We start from the raw sequence: 16,869 nt of genomic DNA, 5'->3' as shown, positions 1-16,869 counted from the left end.
CTCAAATAACTTTCCTAATTGTTTCCGTTCAATGTTTCTAGATAAATAACACTGAAATCGTTAAAATTTTTAATTACAAGATCTTCAAGATTTTCTTTAAAAATGTTGTTAAATTGTTATATTACGATTATACTTTGGTTTTAAACATAAAAAAATAACTTTTAAACTTATCAAATAATGCTTACCCGTCATTTAATAATACTACCCTGGCAGTTAATAACGGGTACCCGGGTGCCCGGCAACAATCTTAAACAGCACAAAGAAAATTTATATCCATTGAGACAAAATTCATTAAGACGGAGTTCTACAAAATAATGTCTAAATAAAAAGCATTTCTTTAAATTTTCTTATTGAATAATCTTGCAATACTTGCATATAAAATGCGACCCCCCCTGTAATTTATTTTACCTAAATTTAAGTATAATAAATTAAAAAGCGCGTAGTGAGTGTAACAACCTCTACGAAAGCAAAAGAAAATTACGAGTTTAACAACTGCTACGAAAGCAACATAGCATAATGAAGGGTTAGTCAGCGGATTTTAATTTAAAAAGTGATAATTTTCATATTAAGAGGCATAACTATTTTATTTAACCTTGAAAGGATGTTTTCACCCATACCCAGGTTCCTCTAATGATAGCAATAAGAAGTTGCTTAAAGAATTTAGTGCAGGAACAGCCATCTAGGAGGCCGCTGCAGGGGCGGATCTAGGGGGTATCCTGTGTTGCCCAGGATTCACCCATAATATTCTAAGAAGTTATAAAAAATTCCGATTCATAATATAAAAAATACTAAACTTAAATTTATAGTATACTAATATGTATATATGAGTTCTTTAAAAAAATAAATATTGCCTTTATAGAAAAACATACACGGCTTTAACAATGTTTCAAAGACTCTCTCTCTCCTCCGTGATGTTTCAAAATGCCGCTATTAATCAGGATTCTTTTTTTAAAGTAAACGGAACCGAAAGAACCCTTTTAATCAATCGTTATTGCAATGTATTTATTTTGGTTGCCGTAATTAAGGCCAAAAAAATCCCTATTGTTTCAGGATTCATTTGACCCGAATTTCCGGTAGACAACAAAAAAAAGTTGCAGGAACGTTTGATCAAAAGGGTTCTCTCGGTTCCGTTTACATATAGAAATGAATCCTTAATTATTCCAATAACGCCTTAATTATTCGTATAAACTTTATTCGAATAATTAAAGCTTTAAGATAAAGCTATAAGTATTCGAATAAATTGAAGTTTTATCAAAAATTAGTTTAAAGTAATTTTTAATACAAATTTTACTTTTGTTTGCAATTATGGATTTGTTGCTATCCAATGCCATTAAAGCCAAGCATTTGCCTAATATTACGACTTACAAAGTAAAGCTTCGTAATAATCTCAAAGATTTAAATTCAAAGTTTCCTGTTGTAAACAAAGATCTTCTTTCTTTAAGAAATTCTGAACTGGAAGCTTTTATTCCCATGCAAAAAGAAAATGAAGACTATATTGTTTTAAAGTATGAGTTTAAACGCGTTTTTTTATGTTTTATTTTGTTTATAAAACAATAATTCTTAACAAATAAGTTAAATATGTTTTTTTTAGTTATATTTAGTTTATATATGATATGACTTTACAGGTCAATGGAAAATGGTAACTGTCTTTACAACTCTGCTGCTTTATTAATAAATTCATCAGATAAAACACATGAAATTCTTCGACTATTAACTTCTGTTGAGTTGTTTGAGAAAGCAACCTTTTATTCAAGATACCCAATAATCTTAAACCAAGTGGAATCTAAAAGTTTTTCTTCACTCTCTAGTGTTTTCATGGCATGTAATTAAAATAATTCTTTTACAGAATTAAATGATATAAATATTTCTGAACTTATAAAAAAAGAAGCCTATAACAATTGCAGAAACAATAAATTTGCTTCTTTTCTTTGTTTAATTGCATTATCTACAGTGTTAAATAAGCAAATTCGTTCTGTTTATCCTGAATTTGGACTTGAAAAATATAAAAAGTTATTTAATGTGAGTATATACCCACGTGGTGATCATAAAACAAATAAAGAAATTCTGAGTATTTTATGGTGTAACACTGATTGTCGCTCTATTTCCAAGGATAAAGATATGTGGTCACCAAATCATTTTGTCCCTATTGTGAAAAGAGAAGTTTTATGCTTTAAGAAATTTGTCAAAAGTGATTTAAAAAGAGGATCGTGTTCAGTTTTGCCAAGTGTTCTATTGCATTCTTCTGTTACCACTAAGGTTCTTAATTTATCTTGTCAACCTCCTAAAAATCCATTTTCTAATAAAAAATCATTAGTTCAATCTCACATAAAGTTTTGCATAGATAATGAAACTAAAATTGTAGATGTAAATATTGATGATTGTTTGCAAAGGTGAGATGATTGTTTACAAAGGTTTATCTGGTATTCCTGCAACTGTTGTAAAAAAAATAAAGAAAAATGTTTTTGGAAATCAGATTTTATGGAATTTTTGCATTTTTATATATCGGATATGCCTCATTCTATATCAATTCATGCTGAATTAGATTTGTGGGAGACATTTTGGAACAATCGATCTGTGATCCCATCCACTATTTCAGAGATTTTAAAGTCTATTGATATGATGGGTTTCCCAAACATTAGAGAAGGTTTTTTAATAATGGGAACAATTCCAATTACTACATGTAAATGCGAGAGGAGCATTTCTGTTATACGCAGACTGAAAACTTATATGCGAAGCCGCATGACAGAGTCAAGATTTAATTCTTTAGCTCTGATGTCTATTCATCAAGAAATAATTCCTGATGTAGAAAGAGTTTTAAATATTTTTTCTGTTTTAGGGGAACGACGCTTAGAGTTGGTTTTTACCTAATATTTATTTAATAATTTCTTTTTTGTTTATTGACTATATTCGTGTATTTTATTTTATATTTAAGTTTACCTTATATTTAGTGAAAATTAGAAAAGCAACATAAAAAATTAAAAATAAAACCCTATTAAAAAAATTTGGCCTAATTGCCTATCAAGAAAAGGAAAGAATCCAGAAATGGAGGACTAACCTAAGGCAACAATATTAATACTTTACATAAACTGCCTATCAAGAAAAGGTAAAAATCCAGAAATGGAGAGCTAACCTAAGGCAACAATACAAATACTTTACACTAACTGCCTATCAAGAAAAGGAAAGAATCCAGAAATGGAGGGTTAACCTTAGGCCACATGACAGTTTACAGATGGAGTGCAAAGTCCTATGGCTTACCTTCTCGTTGGTGCACTTCGTTAAATAGGTTAGACAAGTAAAAAATGTCTAATTTATGAACAGAATAGCCAAGGCAATATTTTTATTAGTTTTGTTTTATATGGGTAATTGAGAACAATGCCAAGTAAGTAATAATAAAGTACTGATGCCGCTTTGATGACGAATTATAGTCGGCGATATTTTTTTGCAACCTTAACCCCCCCCCCCTCGCAAGCCCGGGGGAGGGGTTTACAAAAAAATATCGCCGACTATATTTTGGCAGTTCGAAAAAAAACAGGCAACTCCCACAAAAAATCCTGCATCCGCCCCTGCGCTGTTTTTAACACAGAAGACTTCAAATATGGCGATTTGGCTAAAATATGGCTCAAATTTGGCTAAACATTTCAAAGATTGCAAAAACAAGAACATCGTGATTTTTTAAAAACATTTTCAAAATCTTATGTTAAACTTTATATTCTTTATAAATGAAAAAAGAGAGTTCTAAATAAATAAAGTTTTTTTCATTATTTTGAACTTACAAGAAATTTAAAGCTGAACATTCGTGCACTATCCGGTGGGCACCGGACCTAAAAAAGACGTCTTTTGAACGTTCCTTGCCCACTGGGTGTTACGTTTTTAAGATAAAAATAACCCACATCAAATTTGAAATGGAAAAGAGTGTGTGTTAGTTTCAAGAGAAGGATTAATGTTGCAGTTGTTTAAGTCGAAAAAAATGCTTAAAATTAATCATTTATTGATATTCAGGAATCGACATTGACAAAACGGATTTGATTTCATTTAACCATCTTACGTTTTTTTATTACAGTTTACGCACCAAATAAAGTTACATTTTATATTTATCAATTTTATAATTTAAATTTATAGTTAAACACCCGCTTACTATTCCGCTCAAATATCAGAAATTTTATCTGAGAGCTTTGTATATTAAGGACGTTTAAGAAATAATTAAGACTTACATTTTGTTTCCGTTTTAGAAACGGTAAAATCCGAAAGCATAAGAAGTGTTTTTCAATAAAATCTTGTTCTAAATACAACCTTTTTAATATATTTCTGTGTATAATGTTACTAAAAGACAGATTACAAATAAACGAGACATAAAAAATCTTGAATAAGCAAACAAGTAAAAAGTTTTGTAAAAATGACACACTTAAAAAAAATGCTTTCTCACTAATTGTAAAGTGGCGTCTAGTGTCTACATCAAAACTATTTGTAGGTTGTGTCTTATGGGTTTCTATTTAAAAGCAGCGTCTAGTGTGTGAATAAATTAACATTAAAGTTTTCTTTTTGGAGCTCTTTATCTCCGCAGCAACGTTGGTATAACGTTGGTACAACGACACACGTGGTACAAGGTACAGTAAAGATAATTATTTATAAACATTAGTTCATACCAAATTGAGGTTTTTTGTAGTTAAACATTAAAAAATCATGTTTGAATAACTCGTAAAGTTTATCTGTTATATCTTTCGATATTGATTTAAAAAATTGTTTCATAAGTTTATTTGAATTTTCATTAGAGTGAACGTCAGGTTTTTCTGGAAAAGTTACTTTATCAGCAACATCTAGGGTTCTCAACAGATAGTCTGCATCTTGTTTAAGTGACTCAAATTTTCCAACAAAGTCATATTGTACCAAACAAGGCAAACAAAGTCTATCAATTCGTTCCCAGTGTTCGTTCCAAAAATCAGCATCTTCTAGCGGAGAATCAATAATAAACTTGATAAACTCTTCAAATTTTAGGCCTTCACCTTCAATATAACGGATGTCATTTGTAATATTTTTGAGCTCCCTATACTTTCTCATAATATACTTTCCATATATTAATTTAAATGTCTTGTATTTCGTTTCTACAAATTTATTTCTAAATGTTGACACAAGTCTCTCGTAAGGATGACGGACAAATAAAAATTTATAATATGTTGTTAAACGTAAACTTATTTCTTCAGGAGAATAGTCACTAAGTTTGCGAAAGTATCCCGTGCTAAAGTTGTGTGCAAGTGAAGAATTTATCTCATCAGGTTTGTTAAAATAGCCATCAAGAACAAGTAGAACTCGTTTCCAATTTGTACAAGCAACTTTCGGAGTAACGCAGTATAGAAGTTGATGTTTATCACTCACCTTTATAACAAGCTTGAGTGTTTTAGAAATAAATATTTTTGATATATATATATGTGTATACATATATATATATATATATATATATATATATATATATATATATATATATATATATATATATATATATATATATATATATACAAATATATATATATACAAATATATATATATATATATATATATATATATATATATATATATATATATATATATATATATATATATATATATATATATATATATGTATATATATATCTATATATATATATATATAGAAATATATATACATACATATATATATATATATACATATATATATATACACATATATATATATATATATGTATATATAATATATACATATATATATATATGTATATATATATATATATATATATATATATATATATATATATACATATATGTATATATATCTAGATATATAGATAGAAAGTTATTTGTGAGTGAGAATGTGATAACAAAACACTTTATTTGCAAGATTTAAAAATTTTTCATCTGAATTATCATTTTTTGTCATGCAATCTTACCAGTATATTTCTAAAAGCATATGAGTTTATTCCTGAGGATGAATCTGCTGACAGGGGAAATATCTCTTTTATCTTACGTTTATGGCAGTCTTGAGTGACGGTTCGCTTTCGTTTGCGCTGTGTGGCCGAGTTTTCAATATCTTGAATGTTTGATGTAAGAAGATATTCCTTAAATACAATAATATTAATAATGAACTCACATCTTTGTTTCATAGTATAATTGTTTAAATTTAATGTTTAATATTCAGTCATGTGTAATGAACATAACTAAAACATGAAATAAACATGAACTAAATCTTAAATAAAGTTTAAATAAAAAAAATTTCCTAATCCTAATTTTTAAAAAGTACTTGAAATATCATTGTTAGGATAAAACTTAATGAGTTCTGTAGATGCTCCAAGAAGACCGATCTTATTACTTAGCAGAGCGGAATAGCATTTAACCAGAAGCTTCCTTACCAATTAGGGTTCGGAATACCGAACCAAAACTCCAATACCGTTATTTTGGTATTGAAAACTTGTTATCCCGGGATTCCGGGATTATTATTTTTCCTATAATAATACGAATGAATAAATAATTTAATTAAAAAATGATTTAGCAATTAAAAAAAACTAAATTTATCTAAAGAATAAAAAATAAAAAACAAAATTCAGTAAAATGTTATTTATACATTATTCATAAGAAAAAAAGAAAATATAAAGTTTTAACGTTCTACTTTTTCTGCAGTTGATTGTTGATATAAGACCTCAGAAAACATAGACTGTTGAGCAAATTATCTTCCATCCTTGACCAAATTCTGACTCAGATTAAGCCAGAAGATAAGATGAAATTAAGTATTTGTCTCTAATGCCATTTTTATCAAAAACTAACATTTTTTTAATTGAGCGTGTGAGATCTTTTTAGTTTTAGTCAATTCCACTCTCAGGTAATCTGAAGCAAATTTTTTTTGATACTGTCCTCTCCAACTTTTCTTATAAAGTCAGAGACACCCAGACGTTGTATCTGTAGAACAATAACTTTTTGTCGTCTTCTGTGGAATTCTGCTCTTTCTCAAATCTGGGTGTGGCAACAGATGTCATGTAAGCATCTTCTTCATCATGCAGACTAGCCTCATTAATAGATTTTTTGAAAAAGTACGCTGAGAACAGCCAAATGAAACCCATGCGCTAAACATAGCTGTTGATGTGCTTCAATTAACCTGCCAACTTTTGTCATAACTGCAGCGCCATCATTTTTCTGCTAGAATTGTTCCAAAAGTACAAACCAGTCCTAGATTCCGAATATCTTTGTGAGAGTGGATATTGATATTCTATTTCTTACCGATTCCATTCATCGAAAGTAAGAGAAATTTTGTTTCCATTAGCAATTCAGCACAATATTCTATAATTACTTGGTCTCGTATATTTCTAATGTAATTCAAGACCATTTTGTGAATTGTTTTGCGATTATTTGGTATATTAGTTATGTCTTTTCTGATATCATGTGACGTCCAGATAATGTTGAATGATAAACCATTACTAGCAGTCATCCAACCAAAATAGCTGGCAATGAGTCATCCATTTTATCACGTTTAAAAAAAGTTGTTTATAGTTACAGAAGATTTTGATTTATGTACAAACTCTTAAGTATTTAAATCAGTGGGGCTACCTACATCTCTTTTCAATAAATTACTTCATGAATTGTTTTTAAATGGGTATGAAGACCACTTGTAGAACCTCCATGTGTTTTTATTATTTTTTTACTTAGCATACTGTCCTGCTAAATAAAAAGATAATAAAAACCATGAAAACGTGGTAAATTTTTATTATTTGCTTTGGAGTGCTGCTCAAAATCTTGAATACTCATATCGGTGTAAAATACGAGTTTTTTTAAAAGTTTGAAACACGATAATAAAATTCATAAAAATTAATAAAATAGTTAATACTCTGATTAAAAAGATAGTAATTTACCGTTTCAGAACCAACAACGCCCAGGGGGACGGGGGTGGGAGAGAGGGGGGACGGGGGTGGGAGAGAGGGGCACAGCTTGAAAATTCTAGATTAAGAGGACTTTTTTTTAGAAATTGATGACTGTGCGCCCTCCACTTCGAAACCCGTGTCGTTGGGTTTTAATATAACTATTATAGCACGTAAAAGTAACTTATATCACATAACCACAATTTAATTTTGAACAATCAATTTTGTTTCCATTAATAAGATCAATTAAAAACTTTTCATAGAATACTAGATTGGTGCTATTTTCGCAGTATTGTATCGAATTAAATGTATTTTGTTACACCCCAAACCTGAATATAAGTTAACTTAGCTCTTCAAAAGTAAAAATGGATTTATTTACTTTTAAATCTACAAAAAAGTTCTGAAATAAAATAACTTGAGTTCTACAAACTAATTTTATCAAAAGTTTTTTTAAAAGAAACTTTTTTAAGTAAACTTTTTGTTTTTTTATTTTTTGCATTTTATAAAAGTTCTATTCGGAATGAATATAAGTTAGAAAAAATATAAAAGCATCAGATAATATTTTAAACTATCAAACGGAGGTTAAAATTATAGCTAAGAAACCCGCTAAACAGAAAACAAAGTTTCAAAAAAAAATGTATAGATAACTATCTTTATTCTTCCAATTGCCAAGTTTTACATTACACACTAAAAATTAAAGGTAGAAATTTTTAGTTAAGGTAGGATATGTGATATACCCTTAGTAAGGTATAATTTTCTACCTTATAAGGTAGAAAATTATACCTTTAAGTTAGAAAATTGTATGGGAAATAATGGTTTTTAATATAATTTTCTACCCTAAAAGGTAGAAAATTATACCTTACTAAGGGTATATCACATATCCTACCCTAAGGTAGAAATTTCTACCTTCTTTTTTTAGTGTGTACTGAATTTAGATTATATTTACAACCGTATTTAAAATTCTTAAGTAGGGTACCATTTTTAAGGTTTTTAAAACGCTTGAATTGGCTTTCTATATTAAAAAAAAAAGACTTCATGTATCTGCATGTTGAGTTTTATGAAAGCAAAGTTAAAATTTTAGCAAAGATAACTACTTGCTCTGCACAATCATCCACTATTTTCAGTCTCTGCTCTGCACAATTATCTACTACTTTCAGTCTCTTCTCTCCACAATTATTGACTACTTTAAGTCTCTGCTCTAACCAATTATCGACTACTTTCAGTCTCTGCTCTGCACAATTATCCACTACTTTCAGTCTCCTTTCAGTGTTCTATGCAATCTGACAATTTAGAACTGGATTTTTGCCCAGTTTTTAACATTGTCTGCAAAAAACCTAAATAACATTTTGTAAACCTAAAGGTATTTTTAATGTATAAACCCTGTACTGTTTTGCAACTGATTATTCTAATTTTAATGTTTTGCAGTTATAAGGTGTCTTTTATATACTAAAGGTGTCTTTTATTACTAAAGACGTTCCGTTTCCACAGTCACTTTCGTCTCTAAATAAAGCAAATAATACCTAAATTCCTTTCTGCGCTCTTAATTCGCTACGTTTTTAATTTTTACCAAACCGCTGTCCACATTACACATAAATAAATTTTTTCTAAACGTTTGTTTTTTAGAAAAACTCTATTTGCTTCAATTTTAGTTAATTTTTATAACGCACCATGGTGAGCAATACCAAACGGAAAATGACATAACGAAACAAAGTATATTTTTTTGGATTTTTGAACTTTAAGTTCTCTGAGTCCACAATATTCCCGTATTTATTATGTTATCAACTTTGTAATGAACGCTTCTTCCTCAGCAACAGAAACTCAAGGATTGGCACAAACGTCACACATTTTCTAAATTACAGATTTCACAACATCTCATTGTTGAATATTTTCCTTCTTTTTATTAAAAAACAGAATTTCAACAGTTCCATAGTAAACTTTTGCCTTTTAAATGCTATTGTGGTTCACCAATGACATACACGCAAACACTGATTAACATTATTGTTTCTTTTTTAATCGAAATTTCTTTAAATTATAAAATTAAATACATTTTTTTACTTTTCTTTCTGGTTTTTTTCCCATCGATTTTAATCCATTTATATCTTGTATTTATGCTATGATAAAGTTCTAATTTTTCTTGTTATTGTAAAAATACGTTTTTAGTTCAAACTTAATAAAATGTAATAGATAATAAAAAGCAACCGACAAGTTAGAAATAGCTCATTCACAAATAATTTCAAAAAATGAGTACTCTCAGAAGACACTTAACTAAACATTTAAGATCATTGAGGCAATATTAAACTTATTTATTATCAAAATTTATTTAAAATTAAGATTTATATTTTGTTGATCAAAACGAACAAAAAAAGACAAGGTTAAAGCCCTCAAAACTTATATTTAACAATTACTTGAGGCTAAAAGTTAGTACAATTACTTGAGGCTAAAAGTTGGTATTTTTCCAATTAATGTTTATAGAGACATAGTCATTCTCTACATTTGAGAAAACCACAATTAACCATTGGAAACACAGTAGTGCCACAGCTAACCCTTGCAAGTACAGCACTGCAACAATTTAAAACCAATTTAAAAGTAAGAACTCAAAGCAACAAAAAATATAGTTTTCCAAACTTGAAGCCTTACAGTTTAGCTTAATTAAGAAAATAATCTAAAACGTATTCAAGTTTGCTTTCGATGGTGTTGAAGAATTGAGGAACGCTGTGCAGTCGATGATATATGCTTAATGTGAAGTTAGCTCATTTTTAAAAGCAATTAACCCTGTTTTTATGAACGCACTGACTGCGTGTCTTCTGGTGAAACACTTGCCAAATTCATAAAAAACTTTTAAAAAACAAGGAAAATTATCTTTATCAACATTTTTGCATTTTAATGATTCAGAATATGATTATAATACGTTTTCCAGGAAAGTTTAACATGACAATATATTCTAAAGTCTGGTGGCTGCAAAATATAACTTGATTGAACTGATAGAAAGACCAATCAGACATTTCTTTATATATTTTGATAACTTTTAATGGAACATGAGTGCTATATCCATCGAATCAATAATGTGTTCTCCGCCAATCGCTTTAACTACTGGTATTAACACCCGTTCCAACCACTCAATCCCATCCATCCTGAATCTGATCTTGTATACTCAGTGTCGGTTGGACGATTTTTGCGCCATGATTGATGTAAGTATCTTTTTTGATTTATAAACAACGAAAGAAGGTAATTAGACCACACTCATTACAATTCCAAATATGTGAAGCTTTTAAGTTATCAATTTTGGCTTCATTGTATTATTTCTTTGTTGTTAAAACATTTATTGGTAAAATTATGTTAGAAGTGCAAGATGATGTTCGATGTTATGTAATCCACTCTGCGTAATACTACATCATGTTTTCATCTTTAAAATCATACTATCACTGTAATGAAGGTTTGTCATTTTTAAATAAATGCTCTTCTTTTGTGTTTTTCAAACCACAACCCCAATTGCTAAAACATTGAATTAAATGAATCGTTAACTTTTCAGTTTCAACTGGTAAAGCTGTTGGCTTTCTGTTTACCTGCATTTTTACTTTTATTTCTGTCAATCAATGTCGGTTCATTTTCGTTTATTGAACCAGAATGCTGTAATCGAGGCACACTTTCTTTTCTTTCACTTTTTTGCACACTTTCTTAATGGTATTCCTTGCTCTCGATGATGGTTCAAAGCATTTTCAACACCTTCTTCGCTGTAGTTGTTGCTTGGCATTTTGTTGATTTAATTTTTATATTTATAGTTTGCAGGAGATAAGATTAGTATTAGCATATTAAAACAGAGAAATTTTGAGAAGATTCGAAGAGAAGAGAAACATTCTTTTTATAGAAATAGAATGGAATTTAAAGAGAAAGTTGAACCGTAGGTCTTTATTAATTAATGGTTTCTTTTTGCCATAAATAATTGATTATTATTCATTAATTATTGACCGACTTAAGTAGGATATTACCTTTTTTAGTTTTTATGAAATGACTTTTTATTTTAAAACATAACAAAAATATTACCTTTTGATTCAGAATAAAAAACTCAATTAAACCGTATAAAAAATTTTAAAACTAATTTATTATTTAAAATCTAGAAAGTTTTAAGTTAGTATATATGGTTTCTTTCAAATTGATACACCAAAAAACCCTTTTAGCCTCACAAAAATATCATCAAACAAATATATTTTTTTACATGTTCTGATAGATGTAGTCCTACTTATATTGATGATAGATGATAGATGTAGTCCTACTTATATTGATGATAGATGATAGATGTAGTCCTACTTATATTGATGATAGATGATAGATGTAGTCCTACTTATATTGATGATAGATGATAGATGTAGTCCTACTTATATTGATGATAGATGATAGATGTATTCCTACTATATATCTTCTTATTCTTTATGATATTTCTTAAAACCTATTGTTTAAACAATGTTTAAGTAACCTGTCGTCATGTTTTAATATCGATATCATTTTCAGTTATTTAGTTTTTTTTACTTCTTTTACACTTTGGCTTTTTTTTTTTTTCTTTTTGTTTGTTTGCTAGTTTGTGAGATTGACGTTAAAGTTTTACAGTTATTTAGATATTCAGAAAAAAAAAATTCTGTAATATATAGTTTTGCACTATATATTACAGAATATCTGTTATATAGTGCAAACACTGTAAAGAGAGACAAAAAGCCAAAAAGAAAAAACTGCTCAATACTATATGCCGACAGATAAACAAGCGGCAAACCACAGCAAAAAAAAATTTACTCACTTAAACTACTAATATTTAAATTAAATAAAGTTAATATTTAGGTTAAAAAACGGAATGCTTCCATATTGGTTTTGGAAATTCTTTGTTTTGATGAACCATAAGTATCAAACCTAAAACTCTGTGTCAAAAACTATTGATTCAAAAATCTTATCAAAACGATCATAATTTTCAACTCCTTTAGAAACCTATTTTTTAGAAAAACTTTAAAAAATACTTTTAATAATTATTTAATACCAACTATTTAAACGCGCCACAAAACAACTTGTGTTTTATTTAGGCACAAAACAAACTTTTTTTTAATTTCAAATGTAATAATGTGTGTTTTTTTTTATTATTATTATGTTGTACTAACAGCTTCAGAAAACATATTTAAAAAAAATGTGCAAATACTTAGTTTATTAGTTTTATGTAAAAATATGTCAATAATGTAAAAGTGTCTAGATAAGGACTATTATTTCTGCCTTCCCTCGTAAAGCACTCGCAAGTTACTCGTACGTCCCTCGCTAAGTACTTCTTTGATTATAATTTAATGTCGAAAAAAACAAATAAAAATTCTATTAAAAAATTAGCAACAGTTTCTTACTAATTGTGTTTGTATTCATTTTATTCTTAAAACCAAAGACAGCACCCCCTGAAATTATTGAGTAATATTCTTAAAAATTAATCTTTTAACTGCTCCTCAATCATAAAATTTATTTTAACCCTCCAAATACTAGTTAGAAATCATTACCTCTGTTTTTGTTATCAAATATATTATGTGAATATTTGATACTATAATTGACATTAATTTTTGCGCTGAAGCACCGTACCAACTTTAGTTAGTGCAAAAACACTTTCCACAAAACCGCTTGATAACTAACCACTGGACTAATTATGTATGTATCTTTTGCAAAAAAATAATTAATTTGTTATTTAGGAAGTGAAAAGAATAACTAGACGAAAAAAAAAAAATCACCAAATTTAAACTTGCTCAAAAGTTTTGTAAATTAAGGTAATAGAAGTAATGGAGTTTTTACTTATTTATTTCTGATTTATAATAAATTCTAACAAAAATTTTCATGTAATAAAAATAAAATGCCAAAGTTTATATAAAGGGATTACTAAATCAAGCTACACATTTTAAATAATAATTTAAACAGACGAATTCAAAGAAGGTGTGGGTGATACAACTACCACTACAACCTTTACCCTACAATCATCTTTTTACAAGCACCAAATACCAGGAAAATATAATACCATAACCATTTTTTTTAATAAAACAAGAATAAAGGACGGATCTAAAGGAGGGGGAAAGAGGCGATGGAGGCGCTTGCCCCTCCCCCCTTAGATATTTTAAAAATAATTTTTGTTTTTGTAAACTTAGATATCAAAAAAGGCTGTTTAAAAATGTTAAAAATTTAAACAAATTTATGTAGTGCAAAAAAATATCGGACACTTGGGATATCAATATGACGTAATTGCATGGTTACATAGATTAAAAAAGTGTAAGACTAATATTCTAAAAAAAAACTAAATAAAAAAGTTTTATGATTTAAACTTGAAAACTGCCCAGCACCCGCCCTCACCCCTTCCTTCTCGGATGATTTGGATCCATCGAATCAAAAAAATCTAAAAATGGCTCTTCCCCTGCAATAATAGATTGTCTAGATCCGCCCCTGACAAGAATTATATAACATCTTATTTAAAAAAATTATAAATTTTGTTTCCCTAACAAACTGTTATTGCACAATAATAATAATCAAAAATATTGAAATAAACAGACATCTTTCTATTAAATATTCCATGCTAAATGAAATATTGGAAGAAGGGAATGTAAAAATAAATTTAAAAAAATATATAATAAATAACGTTTAATAGTGAGTTATTTATGAGTTATTGTCTATGGAAGTATTTATCAATTAAAATGCTTCCTATACCCAATATTAATAATCGATTTTCATTAAAACTAGTCTATATACAAACTAGTCTATATATCTTTTATATTATTGTTACTGCAAAAGTTCTCCAAGCCGTACAATTCCTAGCCATACAATTAAAAGTGAGAAATATTCAAATATTTTTCGTAAATAACTTTTTATAAATATTATTTTTGCTTTTAATCAACAATTATTTTCATTCCTTTTTATAAACTTTAAACATGTTTTTATTACGTATTATTACTTTCATTTTAAATAGTGTATAAGATAACATAGTATATTATTGCAAATGTGATTAATAATGATTACAGCAATAAGAGTAGGCAACGACAGATTTATTCATCTGTGAAAGCAGACAACTTTTAAAACCCCAACATAGCCAATATATATATATATATATATATATTTGCTTAATAGTTATTTGTTGTATTTATCATATCTGTTTTTCAAAATATTGACTGCCTTGCTTAAAACAATTGTGTTTGGTAATTTGTTCCAATCAGGAATAACTCGATTTGAAAAGAAATTTTACGTTTTAGTTAATTTTCTGGTTAGTTTCTGGTTAATTTCTTTTCTTGTTTCACCTGCTGGACCATGTTGCTTGCTTTATACAGTTTTTCTACTTAGGTTACATTAATATTGCAGTGAGGTTTGAATCAGTGAGGTCAAATACTGTTTGCCTGATTTTTGGGAATCAGCAATCTTAAATAAACCTGGAAAAAATTTAGATTCGGATGAGAGGTCAGCGAGGTGAACTATAATTGAACTGAATAATTTTGAACATGATTTAAGAATGTTGGTTAGAATAATATCCATTGGCGAAGTCTTGGGTTTGAGAGCTTTGATTGCTTGCAAAACATCTGAAGTGACATCTGAGTGACAGAACCAAATGTTGCAAAAATATCTACAGGGAGAGGTTATTCCGAAAAGAAATCAGATTTTGGAATTTTAGCAAGTTTTTCTTGAAAAGCAATTTTTAAACTTTCATGTTTGCTTATAAAATATTGACTTATTATGTCGACTTTGGTTCTTGTATTTTATAGTTAGTTTTAGAGTTATTCTCATATACTCATTTTGATTACCGTGTTAAGTTGAGTTTGATACACGAGTATGATTGAACACGATGTATCATGCTGTAGGGCTTTAGAGTATTAGCATGTCTTGGATTTCTGGTTGCTAGAGTGGTACCTGAGCATTTAAAGTCACCACATAGAATTATTTATCCAGAAAATGTTTGAAGTTTTTCTAGAAAATTATATAATTCCATAAATAAAATGCTTGCCGGAATAAATGGATATCATCGATGAATAGAAAAAATATAGTAAATATTATTTACTAAATTTAATATAGCAGGTGTACGTTCATAGGGCAGACAATGATTTTAAAACTGATCGGCGCTATGTCTTTTTAAATTGCAGCGGGATCTTCTGGCTTTATCCAAGTTTCAGTAAGTATAAAAATATCTGACAATTAATTCTGTACTATATGTACTATATCATGAATAAGGGGATGAAATCTGTACTATATCAAAAATGAGTGAACTGAATTTTTGAATATCCAAGTTTAGTGTAGATAGCGCAAAAGGTCTTAGAGAGGTTCCTTAAATTTTTTAAATGCAATTTATACAGATTTAATTTTGATCCATTTGAGTTCATCGGATCGTACGATCTGTATCTTGTATATTAAATGGTATATCGGATCGTATACCCCGTATATCATATATCGTATACCCTGTATATTTTATGACCCGTATATACTTTTACCACGCACATAAGTGTACCACTTACATACGTATACCTGTTCCCCCTATATCGTATACCCCGTTTATAAAAGATCTTATACCCTGTATATCGTATACCAAAGTAGCGTTTTGTTAAATAAAGTAGCATTATGTTTAATAAAGTAGCGTTATGTTAAATAAAGTAGCATTATGTTTAATAAAGTAGCGTTATGTTAAATAAAGTATGTTTCTAATAAAATTAAGTAAAAAGTTGTATTTGTTATTTAATGTATATATTAACTTTTCCATTTTAATAAATATAGATACCACTTTTTTAATAATAATATAATATACCCTATTATAAAAGATAAATAAACAAATATAGTTTAAGAATAATAATTTATATAAATTTTTATTATTATACCCATTTATAAAAAATAAATAATCAAATGTTTAAGGATAACTAAAGTTCAATATAAAATTTAACTAAAACAATTCAAAAAAATTTTTAAAGAAATTTTATTTTTTAAATTCAGATATTTAAAATATTCATTCATATATTTAAAATTGCTT

At 28.2% G+C, this 16,869-nt stretch overlaps 2 protein-coding genes across 3 annotated transcripts in view; one reads left to right on the top strand and one right to left on the bottom strand.

Moving 5' to 3' along the window:
- The first annotated feature begins 2,508 nt into the window (after nucleotides 1-2,508).
- On the top strand, nucleotides 2,509-2,868 carry LOC136081365 (52 kDa repressor of the inhibitor of the protein kinase-like). The gene has a single exon (XM_065798676.1). It carries the CDS (start codon nucleotides 2,509-2,511, stop codon nucleotides 2,866-2,868), a length of 360 nt encoding a protein of 119 aa, XP_065654748.1.
- A 1,391-nt stretch (nucleotides 2,869-4,259) lies between these two features.
- The window catches only part of LOC100204866 (carbohydrate sulfotransferase 11), a 54,227-nt gene continuing 41,617 nt past the window's right edge, over nucleotides 4,260-16,869 (bottom strand). Inside the window, exons 5-6 of one of the 2 annotated variants that reach the window (XM_065800034.1) lie at nucleotides 5,919-6,086; nucleotides 4,260-5,382 (exon numbers count right to left, since the gene is read on the bottom strand). In XM_065800034.1, the coding sequence (XP_065656106.1) occupies nucleotides 4,633-5,382; nucleotides 5,919-6,086 (918 nt within the window). In that variant the 3' untranslated portion in view covers nucleotides 4,260-4,632. The remainder of the gene's footprint in view (nucleotides 5,383-5,918; nucleotides 6,087-16,869) is intronic. The other variant, XM_065800035.1, reaches the window with a different exon arrangement.

This window comes from Hydra vulgaris, chromosome 06 (assembly GCF_038396675.1).
Source record: "Hydra vulgaris chromosome 06, alternate assembly HydraT2T_AEP".
Classification (NCBI taxonomy): Eukaryota; Metazoa; Cnidaria; class Hydrozoa; order Anthoathecata; family Hydridae; genus Hydra; species Hydra vulgaris.
Note: the sequence above shows the minus strand (reverse complement) of the source record. Positions and strands in the feature narration are given on the sequence as shown.